Source organism: Electrona antarctica (genome assembly GCF_951216825.1).
Source record: "Electrona antarctica genome assembly, chromosome: 19".
Taxonomy (NCBI): domain Eukaryota; kingdom Metazoa; phylum Chordata; class Actinopteri; order Myctophiformes; family Myctophidae; genus Electrona; species Electrona antarctica.
This window is the reverse complement of record NC_136800.1, coordinates 17,556,682-17,578,221: the sequence shown is the minus strand read 5'-3', so window position 1 is coordinate 17,578,221 and position 21,540 is coordinate 17,556,682. Positions and strand designations below refer to the sequence as shown.

At 41.5% G+C, this 21,540-nt stretch overlaps 2 protein-coding genes across 6 annotated transcripts in view; one reads left to right on the top strand and one right to left on the bottom strand.

Moving 5' to 3' along the window:
• The window catches only part of tnk2b (tyrosine kinase, non-receptor, 2b), a 123,909-nt gene extending 110,699 nt beyond the window's left edge, over positions 1-13,210 (bottom strand). For all 4 annotated transcript variants that reach the window (XM_079488927.1, XM_079488929.1, XM_079488930.1 and 1 more), the window contains exon 1: positions 12,893-13,210. The gene's annotated coding sequence lies outside the window, so the exon portion shown is untranslated. The remainder of the gene's footprint in view (positions 1-12,892) is intronic.
• Positions 13,211-14,988: 1,778 nt separating this feature from the next.
• On the top strand, positions 14,989-19,911 carry LOC306943309 (DDB1- and CUL4-associated factor 15-like). 2 transcript variants are annotated; one of them, XM_079529551.1, is made up of 4 exons: positions 14,989-15,493; positions 17,100-17,264; positions 17,836-18,023; positions 18,489-19,911. In XM_079529551.1, exons 1-4 carry the CDS (start codon positions 15,031-15,033, stop codon positions 19,065-19,067), a joined length of 1,395 nt encoding a protein of 464 aa, XP_079385677.1. In that variant the 5' UTR covers positions 14,989-15,030; the 3' UTR covers positions 19,068-19,911. The 2 variants fall into 2 exon arrangements, with proteins under 2 accessions (XP_079385677.1, XP_079385676.1); XM_079529550.1 differs by having other exon boundaries at positions 14,991-15,688; positions 18,489-19,909.
• Positions 19,912-21,540: the final 1,629 nt, after the last annotated feature.

Here is a 21,540-nt window from a genome sequence, read left to right as displayed (position 1 = left end):
ACAGAAAGGTCCTATCTCATTGACAGCCCATTCATCCAAACAGAAAGGTCCTATCTCATTGACAGCCCATACATCCAAACAGAAAGGTCCTATCTCATTGACAGCCCATACATCCAAACAGAAAGGTCCTATCTCATTGACAGCCCATACATCCAAACAGAAAGGTCCTATCTCATTGACAGCCCATACATCCAAACAGAAAGGTCCTACCTCATTGACAGCCCATACATCCAAACAGAAAGGTCCTATCTCATTGACAGCCCATACATCCAAACAGAAAGGTCCTATCTCATTGACAGCCCATACATCCAAACAGAAAGGTCCTATCTCATTGACAGCCCATACATCCAAACAGAAAGGTCCTATCTCATTGACAGCCCATACATCCAAACAGAAAGGTCCTATCTCATTGACAGCCCATACATCCAAACAGAAAGGTCCTATCTCATTGACAGCCCATACATCCAAACAGAAAGGTCCTATCTCATTGACAGCCCATACATCTAAACAGAAAGGTCCTATCTCATTGACAGCCCATACATCTAAACAGAAAGGTCCTATCTCATTGACAGCCCATACATCCAAACAGAAAGGTCCTATCTCGTTGGCAGCCCATACATCCAAACAGAAAGGTCCTATCTCATTGACAGCCCATACATCCAAACAGAAAAGTCCTATCTGATTGAATTCACCAACATTGGAGCTGTACGGAAAGCTTGAATTATCCTCTATCTGCAAAGTTTTCGTTTCATAAAAATCCACCGTAGACAAGTTATGAGCTACAACTTTCTGTCAATAAATTCTGTGCAGGTGATTATTTTTCTATTCTAAGTGGCAGGGTTTGGAAGCACTCATTTTCAATAACGCAACATCCCACTGCTTCCAGCATTACTCGTGATGTAAATAGGGTGCGTTTTGCGTCCCAAAACGCACTTTATAGTTTTGGGCCGCACTTCAAAAACATGCGTGCGTCCACGGGATGCACTACTGTACTCAGTGTACAGTAATAATAATCCACGTGAGAAATAAAAATCGCGGAAAAAAAATGCGGTAAAACAAATAATCTACGGACACGATCATTTTGCATGGCCGCATGCGACCTCATCCTACGTTATAAACGATAAAATCCACGTAGGACTCGTTGTAGAACCACTAGTTTGTAAGTTAACAACAACACAGTCTGACGGGCGCCGCCATCTTGCTCAGAGTCGAGCGCTGAGCGGAGCGCAGCCTGGAGACCAGAGCCGTTTAGAGAGAGAGAGTGACGACAACATACCGTTCAGTGACTCATGAAGCTCCGTGAATAAACAGTGAACACGGTTGTCGCAACTCTCTCATCTACACGGCGCTGCCTCCGACAGAAAGACAGGCGAACATTTTTGAGCATGACAGAGTAGACCCGATTGAATGGGAAACACACATTGTGTACTGTAACAAACGCCGACACTGTTGTATGTTGTGCGTTGTGGACCGGTGCCACCATACATTAACATGCCCCCACCCACCCCCCAAAAAAAGAAGTGCCAAAGCCAACTGCAGGGCAACAAAAAATATTAGCAACCCTATTTTCTAAATCTAACATCATCATCTGCTAATGATGATGATGTGTGCTGCTGTGCACAGCCTACCTCCTCCATGACTGCTTCTACTTAATCTCCAGGTTAGTTTTGTAGCATTCATTTTTATTTTGTATGTATTGTGTCATGAAAACAACATAAAGATTTTTAACAGTTAAAACTGGCAGAATTATTATAGATTTCATATAGCCAAAATCATATGAAATATGTATGTAGTATGAATGTAGAGGGTTTTTTTTATTATAATTTATTTTGCTAGCTTTAGTTATAATAATAATTTCTTCTTCGTTTTCTACATGAAGGACCGTGATTTCCAACGAGCACTTCCAAACTCCAATGCCCCATGCTGTGCAATGTTTTGCCACTCAATGAGGGTTTGTAAACCAAGTAAATGTGTCTGCAAGCATTGGTGTGATTAAACATCACTGGTTATCTATTCCTGTGGTTCCCAAAGTGGGGTCCGGGGACCCCCAGGGGTCCTTGAGGGAGTTCCAGGGGGTCCCCAGCTAAATGATAGAGTTACAGACCCTAAGGGTCCATTTTGTTCCAAACTGAGAGTGTACAAATGGAACCAAATGGACCCTAACTGGCTCATTTGGTTCCATTTGTACACTCTCAGAGTTACATTAACATTGATTTTTACAATATAAATTGGGGGTCCCAGAGATAGAAATGCCATTAAATTGGTGTCCGTGAAATTAAACGGGATGAGAATCACTGCTAGAGCCGTAAACATCTTTCTTATGGGGGTCCCTGGCATATCGTTTCTAATGGGGGACCGCAGACTAATTAGTATCAATTTGGGGGTCCTTGACATGAAAAGGTTTGGGAACCACTGACCTAGTCAGGACTCAGGAGCGCTAATAAAACAGGCTAGTCAGACTTAAATCTATGTCTTAGCCACTGCAGACTCACTGCTGATTCATGCACTCCACACTCAACAGAACGCCCTTTCATAGTCCCCCCCCCCCTCCCCCCACCACCACCACCATTCCCCCCAACCGATGAAGTCAGCGTGTCACCACTCCCGCGTTTTGAATGGCCACATCTTTATTCACCAGGCTCACTTGAACACGAAACAATGGGCTTTGTCTGTTTCTTTCAGGTCAGGCACTAACAAATCGTTGCCGTCAGGGCAGAAACCTCTTATCTCCGTATTCTATTCAATGTTGTAAATTGAAACCCTACTTGATCACGCAGGGCAAGACCTACGCTGTAGAGTGTGTCATTGTTTTTGGGGCGGGAGTTGCGGGATTTTGGCGGAAGTACTGCTCAAGGAAATGACGTCTACGATTTACAAGATTGCAACAAAATTTGTTACAAGATGTATATCGGCCACATGCAGTCTTACATTGTCATTCAGTGCCCTAAACAAACATTAAAGTCCATATGGCTCGCAAACGATTGTCATCCTCTAAACAAACATTAGAAATCCTATAGACTTGGTTGCCATCTACAATACATCTAATCTAACTATAAAGTCTGTGTGTGTGTGTGTGTGTGTGTGTGTGTGTGTGTGTGTGTGTGTGTGTGTGTGTGTGTGTGTGTGTGTGTGTGTGTGTGTGTGTACGTACTGTACGTCTGTAATCCACGTAACTCGCCACACCAACTTCAAATTTGACACACGCGTTCCACCCCACCACAGGGGGTGCAGTGCCCAGTGTCGATTAGGTCGGACCCACGGTTGTCCAGAACCTCCCCAAAATGGTCTCCCCGGGCTCTGGACAGGACCCCTGCCCAGTGTCCATATGTATTGGAGGGGCTAGCTGAGAGCTCCCCTCAAAAAATAAAAAATAAATAAAAATGTTGAGGGGAAAAAGTATATACATGGGAGGATGATGTTTCCTACATATCACCTTTGTCCTCAGATCTCACTTGCGTTTGTGACTGTTATGCATTCATGTACCATTCATGTACCATTCCTTCATGTACCATTCATGTACCATTCATGTACCATTCATGTACCATTCCTTCATGTACCATTCATGTACCATTCATGTACCATTCATGTACCATTCCATTCATGTACCATTCAATTCATGTACCATTCATGTACCATTCATGTACCATTCATGTACCATTCCATTCATGTACCATTCATGTACCATTCATGTACCATTCATGTACCATTCCATTCATGTACCATTCATGTACCATTCATGTACCATTCCATTCATGTACCATTCATGTACCATTCCCTAGTGACCTTTATGTGACTGTTATGCATTCATGTACCATTCATGTACCATTCATGTACCATTCCATTCATGTACCATTCCATTCATGTACCATTCATGTACCATTCATGTACCATTCCCTAGTGACCTTTTCAGTCAAATCAACTCTGGTTAACCATAACTGTACCCGTTTTTTGAGTGGTGCAACCACAGCATGGTTGTTTTTCACCACCTGTGCGCAACCTAACACACACAAACACACACGCACATATTAACTGTATATATGGTGATTTCGGGTGTGCCAGTACAGTACAGTGACAGTACAGTACAGGGTACAGTAGAGGGACCCCCACACGGTAACTCTGTCATTTCTCAACCGTTTCGGACGCGGGGCGGCTCGCCGGAATCGGGCCGGCACCCTAGGTGCGTTCCTGTGGGTCTGGAATTTCCGCCGTAGATCTGACAAGTGTTACAACATTTCGTGCAGCATTTTATGCAAGTAAAGCCAATTGACCAGTTTGAAAACGTCACCAAAAGTAAGACATAAGCACAACCTAACCATCCCATATCACTGAACTGTTCTATTAACAGAAGATAGCTTTTGCTATTGTTCTCCCGAGAAGGCAGACATATAGCCAAACAGTAGCAGGGTCATTTGATAGGACCCGGTGTCCAAAAGCCTTCTCCACCAGTCAAGGTAGGGGAGACAGCACCACTGAGAACCTGAAACACTATTCTCTCTGGGGATTAGAGAAGACCTTACAGAAACGCGCGTGCACGCGCACACACACACACACACACACACACACACACACACACACACACACACACACACACACACACACACACACACACACACACACACACACACACACACACACACACACACACACACACACACACACACACACACACACACACACACACACACACACACACACACACACACACACACACACACACACACACACACACACACACACGTAACCTAACACTTTGCCATGTCTCCCTCCTCTCAGTGTGTTGCCACTACGTACAAATAATGTAGAAAAACATCAGGATTGAGTCATGTCACCAAATGTCCCTGTGTAACAATAATATTGCATAAAGAGCCATCAATCATCAGTAGCTATATTGTGCTTTTTGTAACACTTAACAATTTAAAACAGTAGTAGTAATAATAGTAATGCCTGAAGTGAATAAAGGCAAATAACATACAGCTAAGTTCAGAACATTGATTACATCACTTTACTTGGCCTTCAAAACCAAGAAAACATATCACAATATTGTGATACTGTATCTACAATCCAACAAATCTAGTCTCATATAATGATATCTCGATATAATGTCCATATACTGCCCAGTGCCCACTGACCAGCCCTAACATTACTCTGTTTATGTGTATAGGCCGGGAAGAGATCTGTCATCATTACAGATTATCTTTCATACTAACTAATAAATCTGTCATTAATTTAACAGGCAAAGCACTACTGTTGTGGAAACATAAACTTCCTAACACCGGTGCTGATGGATATCTTGTCCTTAACTGTACATTTGACTTTCTGACCTTATTGTCCCCTGTGAAAACGTATCAGCAAATATGTCTTATCAGCTGCTGTATATAAACTATGGCTTCAATTACTCTCTCAGAAATAGAGTCCAAGCGGGAAGCACGCACATCTCAAAAACCTCTAAAGGTGCTGAACAAAAACACGTACAATGAAGGAAGGCAGTTGGCACACTGGTCTGTAGCTTCCAGAAGCACTTGATTTAGTGGGTCTTCGTCAGGTATTCAATTACTCTCTTTTAATACGCATCAAGCCTTTTCATGCCGTGTTTTTCCAATCCACACAGGAAGGTGCGGAGGAAGGTGTGTATCACACTTTCAAACGGCAGCATCCTGTTCTAGGGGAGTTGGCAGTGCCCCCGCTTGGCACGGCTGCGTTACCAGCTGCCCGCATGGCTGGCACTGATCCCAGCGCTGACTTACAGCTTCCTTGGTGACTTTGTTTTCGAGCCATCTGAACTCGTCATCATGGCACCTGGCTGTTTTGTACTCTCTCTCTAAACAAGTGTTTTTGTACCCTTTAGCACTTTTTGTACAATTAAGCTGAAGCCTCCTTTTAACTCGTTAAGACCTGCTGAGGCCGATTCTACAAATGTCTTCTAAATCAGTAGTTCTCTAACTTTTTCGTGCCAAGGACCCCCACAATCATATATTTGGCAGCAGACACCGATCTGAAAATGTTTGAGATTTGTGTTAAAAAATAATTAAAAACTTTCAAGATTTTTCCAAAAATGTTAAAAAATAGCAGATTACAAGCTTGCAGGGCATGAAGTGACAAACATGTAGGAGGAGATCACTGCACGGCCAATGGAAAATAGACAACATACAGAACTTTTTAAATATATCTGAAACAGTCTAAAAATGTGATACATGTTTGTTTTTTCCCTCTGGCATGGGTTAACAAGGACATTCAACACTGAACATGTGCAGTGTTGCCAGATTTTGCCAGATAAATAAGTGAGCGAATATAGGCCACATGAGTACTTTAAACCAATACTTTAAACCAATCAATATAGATTGACTATTTGAAAATAGCCAATCTACAGTACAAGCTCACAACTCAAATTTTCCACACAAAAAAGGAAGAAATGTGAAATAAAATGTGGAATATTGTTTTTGAGACATTCTAACACCACCAATCTGATACAAAGCTTCCTGGCTGGTACTAACATGTTCAGATGGGGGGACAAATACAGTATTTAATTTGGGGGTCCTACTTGATGAAAATATCATATTTGAGAACCACTTGTTTAAATAATTAACACATTTGAAGAAAAAAAGCCCAAATAAGCAACTACACTTTAGAAACAATCCCGCAAAGACGGCTAACTACCAATATTTACAAGGATCTTTACATAAAAACAAGCCCAAAGTCGCTTATAATATGCAGACATGGCAACACTGGATGGCTGTTGAGGAACCTGTTATGATCTGTTTTGCCAAACCAGTCTCTCCAAACACCCCCGTACGCCACTTAACTGTAGCATCTTTAAAAAGTCTCCCAGGGGTCTACAGTGGGCCCCATACATTTGTCCCTCTACACCAAATAATTTAGCAGCAATAATCTGCTCGTAGATCTGCTATTTTTGCTGAAAATTCGCCCCCCAGAGTAGGGACGCTAGGGATTTGATCACAGGAATCCTGTGGTTAGAGGTGTGCGAATCGGTGGCAGAAAGCCTGGCACAAAAGAATGGAAGACGAGCCCAGAGCCGAAGCTCCTGTTGTGCCAAGTTCCCTAGTGTGTCCCCAGTGTCCCCAGTGGTGGTAAAACTACTTTTACTTAGATAAAAGTATCAATACTACACATTAGAAATACTCCCTGTTACAAGTACAAGTCTGGTATTCAGAATTTACTTGATTATAAATGCAAATGTATTTGCATCAAAAGGCAAAAGTATCTTCCATTTCATGTTTTCAAAATGTATACAATTATTTTGCAAATGGAAGATCAACAATCTTTTGTAGATCGACCATTTTCAAACAGCCGAAGTCTATATAGGGCTGAAGTGGTTTAAAAATATTTAAAATCTACAAAGTAACTAAAGTTTTCCAATTATTGTAAAAGTACTTGCCTCTGAGATGAAATAAGTAGAATGAAAATTGACATACTCACAATATACAATACATACAATTGACACACTGTATGTATGTATGTATGTATGTATGTATGTATGTATGTATGTATGTATGTATGTATGTATGTATGTATGTATGTATGTACTTAGTTACTTTCCTCCACTGCTAGTGTGCCTTGAGGGCTCCTCTGTGAGCCCGTTCCTCACGGTACCTCCAGCGTTGTAGTGCTAATGGTTTTAATGAGAGAATAGCGAGTGCACCGTGGCTCGCTGCCAAGGTTGTTTGGCAGCCTACAGCTACAACATCTGGTCCAAGTCCAAAAAGCAGCCTGATAAATACAGTATATTCAAATATATTTACAAAGCAGACAAGAGACAAGATAGCAGCGTCAATAATCTGATTAAAAACTCATATGATAATCCATGAAATGGCACCTCACTTATTTCTGTGATTATATTATGGCTTGGCAACATAAACAAAACAGAAGGTGAAATAAACTTAATAAACTGCTACTATAAATAATGAAATACAAAAACACTGGCAAAATTCACATGTATCCCATTTGTCTCAAATTGGACCCAAAGCGCAATAATTATATACAGTACAATGTAAATTATTATATATTTTTTTAATATATATATATTTCTTTTTTTAGATAAAAAAAGGGTTTTCTGACGTGCACGCGATGTGCACATGGATGCGCCCACGGTTATTTATTATTTCATTTGTCCCATATCTCTGGCACATGGTCAGCATTTCTATTGTAACAGGTGGCATGGATTGTGTGCGATCTGAGGCCGATTATGTCTTCAGTTTCTGAAAAAAAACTATATCAGTGGTGCTTTTCAATTCAAGAAGGACCCCCAAAATATGTATTTGGCTGCGGACCTCCATCTCAAAATATTTAAATAAAAAAATAAAAAAAGGGCTTGTATATCTGCTATTTTTGAATAGGCAAAGTATAAAATAATGGTTAAAGTGGTTCAAATCTAAAATGACACAGATGCTTTCCCGGTTTTAATGGGTTAAAGACATTGGTATGTTGGTAAAGAATAACTTTATGCATCAAATTCCACCGCATTAAGTTTCACCATAAACATTGAAGTGTTGCGAGTTGTACCGTTTCTTTGTGACCACAGTCGGTCTTTATCCGTCACTAATTTTTTATGATCACTTACCCATAAAAAACGGCACGATACGGTTGAATACTGTCAATCCTTTAGTTTACTCTTTTTTCCCCAGTGGACTTCTTATCTTACAACCATTCATAATAAGAATATAGAATGAATCACCAATGGTAATGTGGCATCATCACAAATCCTATCATCTGACCATAGGCAATATTAAATATTCTGGATTAGCTACAGCACTGGTTCCACTAATCCACTTCCCAACATCCAGTGATATGTGGTAGTCAGCTATCCATCCTTGTGTCACACTGATCAGTACACACTACGCAGGCTATCAGGATGCTAAGTGGCCCCGATTATCCACTGGCTACCTCCTAATGAACCCACAAGAAGCACATTAACCACTGGCTACCTCCTAATGAACCCACAAGAAGCACATTATCCACTGGCTACCTCCTAATGAACCCACAAGAAGCCCATTAGGCATCTGTGAAAATAACTAATTCAGCCCTAACCTCGCGTTTGCAGTCTAAAACTGAGCCGTGTGATCCAGTTTAGAAAAAAGGGGAGTGAAATTGGGTTATGGTTATTTGTGTGTGTGTGTGTGTGTGTGTGTGTGTGTGTGTGTGTGTGTGTATGTGTGTGTGTGTGTGTGTGAGTGTGTGAGAGAGAGAGAGAGAGTGTGCGTCTGTGTGTGTGTGCGTTTGCCTTGGCATTTTGCAATTTTGCAATAACTAACCTCGTCATCAAAACACAGAATACCATGTGTTGCTCAGCAACAAGCTGAACAATATACAATCAATCAGCTAACTGTATAAGTATAGAGACTGTTTCAACAGGGAGTCCTCAAAGTTAATACATAGGGGGACTGCCAAATCTTTCTTGATGGGATCTTTGTTTTTTGCATTAACCGCTTCGCATCCTTATTCTGAGGGGAACATTAGCCGGAAATAGCATATCTACAAGCTCACAACGCCTCGCACTCGGAGGCATTGTAGATCTTGTAGATATGCTATTTTTGGGAAAAGAGGTCTGTGTATTCTGTGCAATATAATGTGTGACATAATGTTAAAACAAGCATTTGTTATTAGCGAGAATAAGCTCTGGTTCCAACAGGTGGTGAAGGAAGAACAAGCAGACAAAAGGAATGCAACACCTTGCTAGGCATGGTGCAACAGATCCCGTCTGAAATGAGAGTGCCACTACACCATTCACACACACATTCATACACCGATGGCGGCGGAAACCATGCAAGGCACCAACCAGCACATCAGGATTTTAGGGGTTCAGTGTCTTGCTCAAGGACACTTCGATACTAACTCTGGACTCTGGGAGCCCGGGTTCGAAATGGCAACCTTGCGGTTACCATCCAGCCACTCTACCCCTGAGCCACCGCCGCCATTGGTTCCCAGAAGAGCAATGGTTCCCAAACTTTTTAGCTCGAGACCCAAAATACAAATATGATGTCTCCCCAGGACCCAAACTAGAGAAAATAGCCAGTCTACAAGCTCACATCTGCTATTTTCATATTTTTCATCTCTTATTTTTTTCAAAATGTACAAAATGCTTTGTATTTGATTATTTTTTATAAATTACAAGAATAGCAGGAAACAAAAATGTTTTTGAATATTTACTCTACAGTAAGTAGAATGTAGCCCCAGGACTTTACAATGCACCATCTACTATAACAGCATGTAGTAGCTACAGGACTTTATAATGTATCATCATTCTACTGTAATAAAATGTAGCTTCAAGACTTTACAATGTATCATTCTACTGTAATAGAATGTAGCTTGAAGAATTTTCAATGTATCATTCTACTATAATAGAATGTAGCTTCAAGACTTTACAATGCATCATTCTACTGTAATAGAATGTAGCTTGAAGAATTTACAATGTATCATTCTACTATAATAGAATGTAGCTTCAAGACTTTACAATCCAATCCATCTTCTGCAGTACATGTACTGTAAGTAGAATGTAGCTACAGGACTTTGCCCCCTGGGGTGATAATAGTGTGTCAGTGTGTGATTGTGATTGTATTGCCTTACAATTGGCTGTGAGCCATGAAGGTTAATGGGCCAGGAAAAAAAAGGAAGCAATAAAAAACGAGCTATGTGCTGAATTATGTAATGACGAGCATAAAACTATGAATTACAGCTGACCTGTACACCTTATGGCACTGATGGAGAGAAGGTATTGTACCACGTGCACTAGTTTGTGTGTGTGTGTGTGTGTGTGTGTGTGTGTGTGTGTGTGACTATACTTGTTCCAACTCATGACTTTCATTCTTCGTTTTTCAGTCAATGAACGTTGCGTGTGAGAGAGACAGAGAGAGAGAGAGAAGAGAGACAGAGAGAGAAGAGAGACAGAGAGACAGAGAGAGAGAGAGAAGAGAGACAGAGAGAGAGAGAGAAGAGAGACAGAGAGAGAGAGAGAGAAGAGAGACAGAGAGAGAGAGAGAGAAGAGAGAGAGAGAGAGAGAGAGAGAAGAGAGACAGAGAGAGAAGAGAGACAGAGAGAGAGAGAGAGAAGAGAGACAGAGAGAGAGAGAGAGAAGAGAGACAGAGAGAGAGAGAGAGAAGAGAGAGAGAGAGAGAGAGAGAGAAGAGAGACAGAGAGAGAGAGAGACAGAAGAGAGACAGAGAGAGAGAGAGAAGAGAGACAGAGAGAGAGTGGGAGACAGATGAAACATAACAGTGAAGACAGGAACAACCTCTAATTTCCGTTGCGACATTTCCATGGTATCGCTGTGTTATATTCATTCATCAATGCGCCATCTTTCACTCCGAGAACAAAATATCCAAATCATTAGTCAACTGCGTCTACAAAACCTGACTTGATAAATAAAGCCACTCTAGTTCATTCATTCAGTACTGTGTTTTACAGAGTCACATACATTGCTTTTTGTCAGGTGAAACCTGACCTACAACAGCTCAAGAAATGTACGCGACTTTGCGCGACCTAGTCGACTCCAGGGTTGCCAAGTCCGCTTATTTCCAGCAAAACTTGGATTGTTTTTTTTCCCACAGTTGCTTGTTTTTCAGTTGAAAGTGAGTTATTATTGGCAGAAGTGACTGCATCGTCAAGTACAGTATATAGGCACATTTGCCTGTGGTACACACACATCCGTCATGTGTTCAGTTTGTGCTCACTTTTTTTTCGTCAGCCTTTGTGTCGATGTGTTGATTTCGTCGACTGAAACTATGACGAAAAATGTTCGTTGACTACCTTTTTTACTGACGTAAACAATATAAGTAACTACTACGCCATGATGACTAAAACTATGACTAAATCGAGTTCACAATAACGTTCATCAAGCCAAAATATGAATGAGTTCAGGAACACGAGTTTGTGAGTTTGTTCAGGGACAACACTGCACCCAAGGGTGCTGGTGCATTGACGCAAGTCCAAGGGTGCCGCAGAATACTTTGACAATATTTGGAAGTCATTAATGTCCACTAGACCCTCTTCACTTAGTAAAATGGACCTGAGTTAAACTGTACTTGGTGGGGGGTTTTTTCAGCCTACAGTACAAAAAGGTCTCTTCGCCAAAAATAGCAGATCTACAAGCTCACAGTGCGTCACAACACGACTCGTTGTGAGCTTGTAGTAGTTAAAACTTATGTTCAGTCTGTCCTAATGGAAACAAATATTATCTCTAGTTTTCCTTGTGACATACTGTATCTTTGGGGGAAAGATTTACATATTTTTTATGTTTAGTTTATATGACAAAAGGTGCTAATGTAACAATGTAATTGAGGGGTGCCGTCACGTGGATGAAAAAGTTATTTACACAAAAAATAATATAATAAAAATAATAATAATAATAATAATAGAACCACTGCACTATAAGTTAATAAGCGTATATTTCCACAAAGTTGTTGAACTAAATGATCCAGTTATTCACAACAGCACCTTTGCAGCGACAGATCATCTCATATGTCACCTGTTTACTTCTCCCCCACCCTGTAAACATTACCTATAGTTTATAATAATAACTGACAAGGGACATCACGGATAATAGTCGAAAATTAGAATATTTGCATAGATACTTTGTAGATGTTTTTATTAATTATTATTACAATTCAGTAGGCAATCTTGTGAAATGGGGAATTCTGAATAATGACTAGGCTACTTTTACTTTTTTGTATATTACAAAAACATATAGTAGGCTATATTTTGGATATGAATAGCCTACTTTAGTACTACTCAAGTAGACCTACATTTTGAATTCCTGACTTTTACTTGCATTAAACAGAGTATTTCCACATTGCAGTATTGATACTTTTAAGTAAAAATGTAGTACTTTTCCCACCACTGTTTATATGCAGAATGCACTGCACCGCACCTGACCTACTGTACCTGTCAATCTCAGCTCTGTCACTCGGCTGTCACAGTCTCCTCCCTTCAGTCCTCCTCGTGTCCCTGTTGTGTTTGGCACTGCTGGCAAACTTTCAGCTACACAAGTAGCTTCACTTCACTGCGGCTTGTTGTCATCTACAATAAACTCTACCCGGGTTCATCATCCGTCACATTAACGAGGGAATTAATAAACGTAGCAACAACAAAAACCTCGGCCGCTCGTATTTCATTTGTTTGTAATCCTTCTTCACCTGACACGCAGTGCAGTGCAGTGGTGTTCCAGGTCCAATAGGCTGCTGCGTCAAGTCTGTGCTGTGCGGTGTGTCTGCTCTGCTCTGCTGGGCTGGCTGGCTGCGTTCTCTCTCTCTTTCTGTCAACCCACTCTTAAAGAGACATGTACCACGTTCACTTGTAGGCCTATAAAACAGTGTTTCTCAAACGTTTTCATCTCAAGATCAAAGACTCCCAGTTTGATATGCATTATTATTACGCCAATGGCTCCCATTCCAAACTGGGGATTCTGATGAATTGAAAATGGTGGAACCTGTTGTAAACAAGTGTAATGCTTTATCAGTGTGTCGTCCTCGTCCACAGTAAACAGTCTTTGTATGGAGTTGTGCTTTCATGTGAAGTGTACCCATTCTGCAAACTGTTAAATATTTAAATCAATCAATCAATCAATCAGGGGGGGTCGAAACCCCCAGGGCCAGCTGGGTTGTCCCATTGTGTGTGTGTGTGTGGGGGGCTTTCCAGTTGATTAGCTTAATGGGCAACATAACTAGTGATTAGAAAGAACTAGTGACAATTTAATTACTTTTAAGACCTTTCTAATACCAAATTGGCAAGCGTTGTGAAAATAGCTGATCTACAAGCTCCCATGCGTGGATTGGTCGAGGAGGAACCTTGGCTGACAGTTGGCCAGTGACATTGAACTTGTAGATCAGGTATTTTCACAATATTTATCTGTGGCACTGAGTCAAACTAATTGTAATGTGATTATGCCTACAATTAAGTGCTTGTCAGGGTGTGGGGGGGGGGGGGTGTCCCCAGTTCAAATTATGATTATTTTGGGGGCCTGCAAGGTTTGGGAACCCTTCATTTAGGCCAGAGCGGCCATTGATTGATTGATTGATTGAAGAATTTATTAACAGTTTGCAGAATTACAGTACATTTCAAGCACAAACTCAATACAAAGGCTGTTAACTGTGAGTGGACGACCCAGACCCCCATTCAGTGCATTCAATACAAATCAGCAGGGCTAGGGGGGCATACAATTTTCCAAAGGGGGCACTTTATTTTTCCAACACCTATAGGCTACATAGAGGTTTAACAGCTCATAGCCTCATAACATGTCTACGGTGGATTTTTGAGTGGTACAACCACTCCCTTACGGAGCTATGTGTGTGGGTGGGTGGGTGGGTGGCTGGCTGGCTGGCTGGCTGGCTGGCTGGGTCTGAGCACGAAAACAGCATGGTTGTTTTTCACTACCTGTGCGCAACCTAACACACACACAACCCCTTGGGGACCCCCACATGGTAACTCTGTCATTTCTCTACCGTTTCGGACGCGGGGCGGCTTGCCGGAACCGGGCAACTGTAGTAGTTTAATACAAGCAGATGCAAAATGGATGAATGGGGAGTCAATGGAGGGTATTGCAACTCTAGATTCATCCCATTATTTAAAAGAAATCTAGAGTTGCAAATTGCGGCTACTCCACGCCCAGTGACCCAATTAACTATTGAAAATAGCAGAACTACATGCTCACAATGTGTGATGCCACACGTTGTGACTGTGAGCTTGTAGATCTTCTATTTTCACTGGTTACATTTTTTTGATAAAATGAAATTCTGTTGAAAACAAATATATTTTGAAGTAATAAAAAAACTCCATCGTGAGTCGTGACCCCCCAAAAATGGGTCCGTGGCCCAAGAATGGGTCCCGACCCGCAGTTTGGGAAATCGTGAATTAGTACTCTACCACCTTGGGCAGATTGCAAGCTCTAAGATTGCAAGTCAATGTTTTCATTACGGTGTGCTCCTCCGCCACCTTGTGGCTTAACACTGTCATTACATTACTGTCTCAGATGGTGGAGCATTTATGATGATTTGCTGTACCAACCACACGTGCGAGTAGGCTACATGCAGCCAGGTGAAGTGATCGCTGGAGTGGAGGAGGGCCTCGTTTCCAACATGACGAGTTTGAAATCAGAGAAGGACTACAACAAACAGAAAATGCAAAGAAATCATCATTATCAAAACAACAGTGTCGTCAAGCTTGTCACGCGTGGCAAACTTTCAGGACACTTTTCCCAACGCCACTTCAGGAAACTCCCTCCTCTCGTCACCATCCACCTGAGGGACATTGTCGGCGAGCAGTTCCGTATAGAAGGTCACATCTGTCTCGGCTTCACCAAACGTGGCCGATACATCTTGACCTACACCAAAAATGACGGGACGAGACCCCCCGTAGACCCCCTAGATCCTGGCTACTTCTACGTGCTGTGCTGGTGGGAGTTTGACCTGCACCGCAAGCTCAACCCCGTGCAAAACGTGGATCTTTTTGGAAGCGAGGTCACTGTGCGTGACATGTATCTGTCTGTGTGTGAGTGGCCCAGTGACGAGTCCAAACTTGTCGTATTTGGCTTCAATGCACACAGCAGCACCAACAGTAGGCCTACAGATCATCATCTGCTCATGAATATGATTCCGCCGGACGATTATGTGTCCTGCATATTTGTCGTCACCATAGTTTCTAACCCTCCATCCAAACCCTGCCCTCCCTGCTTTCTTGCCCAAGGTGGGTTAGAGCTATAGCCTAGCCCCATATGTGCCCTCTCCCTACGCTCATTCTGTTGCTGGGAGAGGGCACATGGGGCTAGAGCTAGCACTGAAACATGACCGAGCGTCATGTGAACCGTGGCTAGGTTAGAGCCAGTCAGTGGTGTGGAAAAGTTACTCGCATCACATTTAATTAAGTAAAAGTACCAATAGGACTACTTGTGGTGAATTGAATGAATATGGATCCCAAGTTTAGAATCCTCTTTAGCAGACCTGTATGAACTGTAGCCTATACTTTACAATGCATTGTAAATTGTCTATTTTCAAATAGCCATAGTAGGCCTATATGGTTGAAGTGGTCGTAATATTAGTGGTAATATCTTCAAAGTGACTATAGTAACACATTTTCAAATATTGTGTGTGTGTGTGTGTGTGTGTGTGTGTGTGTGTGTGTGTGTGTGTGTGTGTGTGTGTGTGTGTGTGTGTGTGTGTGTGTGTGTGTGTGTGTGTGTGTGTGTGTGTGTGTGTGTGTGTGTGTGTGTAATACCTTAAGTATTTGAGTGATGTACTTTGTTACTTTACATCACTGGGTAGAGTAGCCAACCCAGGTAGTAGTCATCCACATAATTACTTGAGTAAGCATAAGAAAGTATGTAGTGAAAGGACTACTAAAGTAAGCTAATATTAATACAATCTGAATTATTTAAATCAGAATGTAATTGAAAAATCTAAAATGTAAAACTATAAGTGCTTGTCCAATATTGGACAAGCACTTAGCATCTAGTTTTAGATATTAAGTAAATTGGCTGACAAATATTACGTTATTTTAATCATTGTCTCCTTGATGAAATGAATGATTTAAAAGTAAAGTACAAATTTGTCTTCATACTTGAGTGACTGATACGTATAATTTATTGAAAAGGTTACTTTATTAAGTAAATGGAACTGGTTAAAACCCATTTAAACATCCTACTATAAATGCGCCATGTCTCTGCGTGCGTACGTACGTGTGTGCGTGTGTGTACGGTTGTAATGCAAGTAGGCCGATGGCCGACTGCGACGGGCACGTACAGGTCTAGTTAAGCTATAAGCAGCATGAGTTTTTCAGAAACAGTGGTTTGAAACAGCAACATTTTTCAAAAAAGCTGATATACAAGCTCAGCACCTCACTTTGCGCTGCTCTGTGAGCTTGTACATCTGCTATTTTTGAAAAATCTTGAAGGGACTCTGGGGGGTCCCTGGCACAAAATATTATCAGATGGGGACATGGGGTTGGACAGTGGCCAAATGCATATAAATTTGGAGGTCTTTCCTTGGTACGAAAAGGTTTGAGAACTTCTGACTTAGAAGGCATTTGTAGACTCGCCCTCAAGGCTTATTGGGTTCAATGTAACTAGCGCAATTACTACCATACCGACCTCTGTCCACAGGTGTTGATGAATGTCTGGAACATGGCTATATGTTCCACAGCGTCTTTGGCACAGACCCGCCCTATGCCTTCCAGCCAGCCTTCCAGCTGAAGATAGACAAGGTCCTCCTGTTGAAGAGTACGGTCAAACTGGAGGCTTGCTGCATCTACCTCTGCCCAGCAGCAGGTGAGCAGTATAAGCCTATCTCACAGAATTTCCCCGCCCCCCTTAATACGCCCCCTTTCGGGGTTAGTGGTGATAGCGTGACGTCACTCCATAGACGCTTCATGTTAACAGAGGTAATTTAAGAAGTCTACAACTTTTGTTTTCTCAAGGTAAGGTTTGTTCTATCTGTTCGAGCTGATTTACCATATTGTTTGCTTCATAATAATATTGGTCTGTCACATTTTTACATTAGAAAATGTACTTAGATTCTCCAGAGAAAAAAACGTGTAAATGCTCATGTTAAAGTCACCACTATTTACCGGAAGTGGGCGTGAAAAACGGGCTGTGAGATAGGCCTATTGTCATGCCCGCTTATTATGAGTGACTTTGGACTTGTTTTTATGTTGTTTGTACATTTTTGGTGGTTGTGTTTTTTTGGCCTTTTTTCTAAAATGGGGTTGCTTATTTTGGGCTTATGGTGTAATGTTTAAACCAGTAGTTCTCAAACCTTTTCAGGTCTTTTTTTTTGGGCTTGTTTTCAGGCCTTTTTTGGTGCTTGTTGGTTGCTTGTTTCTCTTGCAAAACACTGCAGGTGAGCAGAGCCGGTCGCCTCAGATGCTCTACACCGAGAGTGCTCCTCCATCGTCTCAAGAGGCAAGTGTCGGCAAACCCAGGTACCTCAACTACACACGCCGGTACTTCTGCCACCACCAGGACCACCAGGATGCTGGAGATGATGAGAATGATGCGGACCTCATCCTCCTACAGCCAGGGGCAGCGGTAGGGATAATTGTTATCATGATTAAAAAACACTCACAATAATCGTATCGCAGTATCGTGAAATCATACACTAGTATGAATTAGCTGGGTACAGGCTTTAGTTTAGACATACTGTACTATTGGTCCGACTGTCATTATACCGACAACCTACCTCAAACCCTTGGTTGGTGTGGCTAATCTGCGTGTGCATCCCTAATGAGCTGCAAATTCAGTACCACTTAAACTCTCTATACTTGGTAAAACGGACATGTAAAGAGCGCATTTGTACACACTACTCTACACAAATCGATTCGCCAAAAATAGCAGATCTATAAGCTCAACATTTTGAGCTTGTTCTTCTTCAAACGTTCAAGTGGTTAACAAAAGTGGCATTTTTAAGCATATTGCGATACTATAGTTAATCGCAATAATTTATTTTTGCCACGATAATCGTGATGTGTAATTTTCATGTCCTTCCATCCCTAGGCAACGGAACAGGACACTGAACATCTTGAATTGGACGAATTTGACGATGACCACCCTCGCCCGTTCATCTTCACGGATCTGCAGGGGTGTTACCTGCAGGAGTTGGTCACCGGTCCACGGGACAATGGCCAGACTTTGTGTGTGGAGCAGTTGACGCTGAACATCAAGGATTTCATCCACGACTCGATCCACAACATCCGCCCTGACCTCAAGTTGAGTACATTCGACACCCTGTACAAAAACGGCGAGTTGGCGTATGACGTGGTCATCCTGGAGGCGTGCCCGGAGACCAACACGGTGATGATGGACATCGGCTTGCGGCGGAACTGCAGGCACAAAATCAGTCTGCAGGTCAGCTGGGAGCTCGACACGGGCCTGTGCTGCTTCGCCGGGGGCAGCAGCATCGACACCACAGAGGTCAACGATCATTCGACCCACGATTGCAGCAGCGCGTGGAACACAGCCATGGATCTTCTGGCTCCCGGGAACAGCTCCCACCGTGTCAACGTTATGACTAATGAAGCTCTGCCTGGAGGAGCGCTGGAACATGCTGACCGATGCACCAGGGTGCTGTTGTGAAGGCTGACCGACAGTGGTGGAAAAAGTACTCAAATGTTTTACTTAAGTAAAAGTATAAATACTGATATTTAGGTGCACTCAAATATCAGTATTTATAAATAGAAGTCCCGTATTCAAAATGTACTCAAGTAAAAGTACAAAAGTATCGGCATCAAAATGTACTTAAAGTACTAAAATTAAAAGTACTAATTTTGCAGAATGTCCCATTTCACAAGTTCAAAATGTGTACAAAATCATTTGAAAATAGCCGATCTACAGGTCAGAATGCGTCGCATTGTGACGCATTGTGAGCTTGTAGATCTGCTATTTTCAAATGGGCAAAATGTATAGGGTTGAAGTGGTTAATGTATGTTTTTATTGTTTTCTAATCAAAATTAAAAGTACAAATAAAGAATGAAGTACAGTACGTAAGTAAATGTACTTAGTTATTTTACACCACTGCTGACCGATGCACCATGGTGCTGTTGTGAAGGCTGACCCATGCACCAGGGACAGGGTGCTGTTGTGAAGGCTGACCCATGCACCAGGGACAGGGTGCTGTTGTGAAGGCTGACCCATGCACCAGGGACAGGGTGCTGTTGTGAAGGAGAGTGCCCAGATTATTTCACTGATGTTGCAACGTAACTGAAAGTAGGCCAAAAATTGCAAATGTAGGCTACACGTTCCACGCTTCCAAGCTTTTGTTGTACATCTGCTATTTTTTAATAGCCAAAGCAAAATCTAAAAGGACATGGATGCTTTCCCCGTTTTAATGGGTTAACCGAAAATATATCAAATGGTAGGTCAATTGAATCATTTTGTTTCGGTTTTTGATTAGATTTTTCCTGGCCCTGTATCTCAAATGGTCAAATAAATATTTGATTAAGGAATACAATATGCCTTTTGTATTCTTTATGTATATCAGAAAAATGTAGATTTTTATGTTACACATTGAGGGAAATTAATTCTCAGATAAAAAAAAACACCACTTATCAACTAACCGGTTAATCGATCAATAAGGCTATCAAAACGTATCAATTACCAAATGAATCAATAATTCCCATCCTTAGTTCCAACAGTACAGAGCTCACTCTAAATTCCAGTGACTACAGAGGTGTAACACAGTGAAATCCTACAGAAACCCAATACTGTCACAATGGTACAGTACGATATATATATCCCCACCCCTGTACCATGTAGATATTGCTGTTCTCCATATCTCTTTTTTCCATCAATTAACACAATACTTGATCACACAAAAGCAACAAAAGTAGCAGATCCACTAGCTTGAAACATGGTGCGAAGCGAAGCGTTCTGAGCTTGTCGACCTGCTACTTTTGATGCTTTTGAATTTGAATCCTGTAAAGTACGTTATGGACTTTGGAATTCCAAACGACACGAGACAATATGCTTTTATGTATAAGCCTACTACTTATTTTCTTTTTCATAGAATTAACCACACAAATGTACCGGTGAGTTTCATTGCATGGCGGTTTCTTCCAAAAACATTGTTGCCCCAAATGTTTCAATATTCCATTTTAAATAGATGTGACAGCTCAGTCACAGAAGCTTTTGTTCTTTTTCACTGGGGTTTATGCTTTGGTTCCGGTGGTTTGGGAACAGGGTCTTGATAACAATACAATACAAGAGAGTTCTATCAGATGCTTTTCTATGTTGAGTCTACAGTACATGCTCTAAAATCTGATCAATGTAATGACAACATCAAACCACAAGATGGATTAGTAAACCCAAGGACAACTTTAGTTTTTTTCAACCAAGGTTCATGTTTAGGGTTATGAGAGAAATTATCTTTTTTTTCCCATTTGCTGCTTTCTTTCATTTAAGCGATTTTAGCTATTTTTGACAGAGGGGCGGGGGCATTCGAACATGGGGCTAAATGTTTTTTTTTTCCAAAATGTTATAGCGATTTATTTATTATTAAGGAACTACTAGACCCCAAGAAATTACATCTGGCCACAAAAGATCACAGGATCTACTGAATGTGAAGGGGGAGGTGACATTGAGTTTATGACACAGTATGGCAGTACCCTACATTCACATTCAGTAGATCCTGTGATCTTCTGTGGCCAGATGTAATTTCCTGGGGTCTAGTAGGACTATAGTAAATAAAAAAGATACATATTTAGCCCCATGTTTGAATGCCCCCGCCCCTGTCAAAAATAGCTAAAATCCCTAAAACAAAAGAAAGCAGCAAATGGAAAGAAAAAAAATATTTTAGTTTCTCTAATAACAACCTAAAACATCAACCTTGGTTGGGAAAAAACAATGTATTAAAAGGATCCACATTAGAGAGACATGAATGAGCCTCTGGTTTTACAGGGGTCCTCCTAACTCCTACGCAAAGTAAAGACTACCGGTATACAGACATGTGGTTAAAAAAGGCACATTAGTCTAGAGAGAAAAAGACAAATCAAGTTAAAAAGAAATACACAAATGACAATTACTTGGCAACATCTCTTTAAATACTATAGAT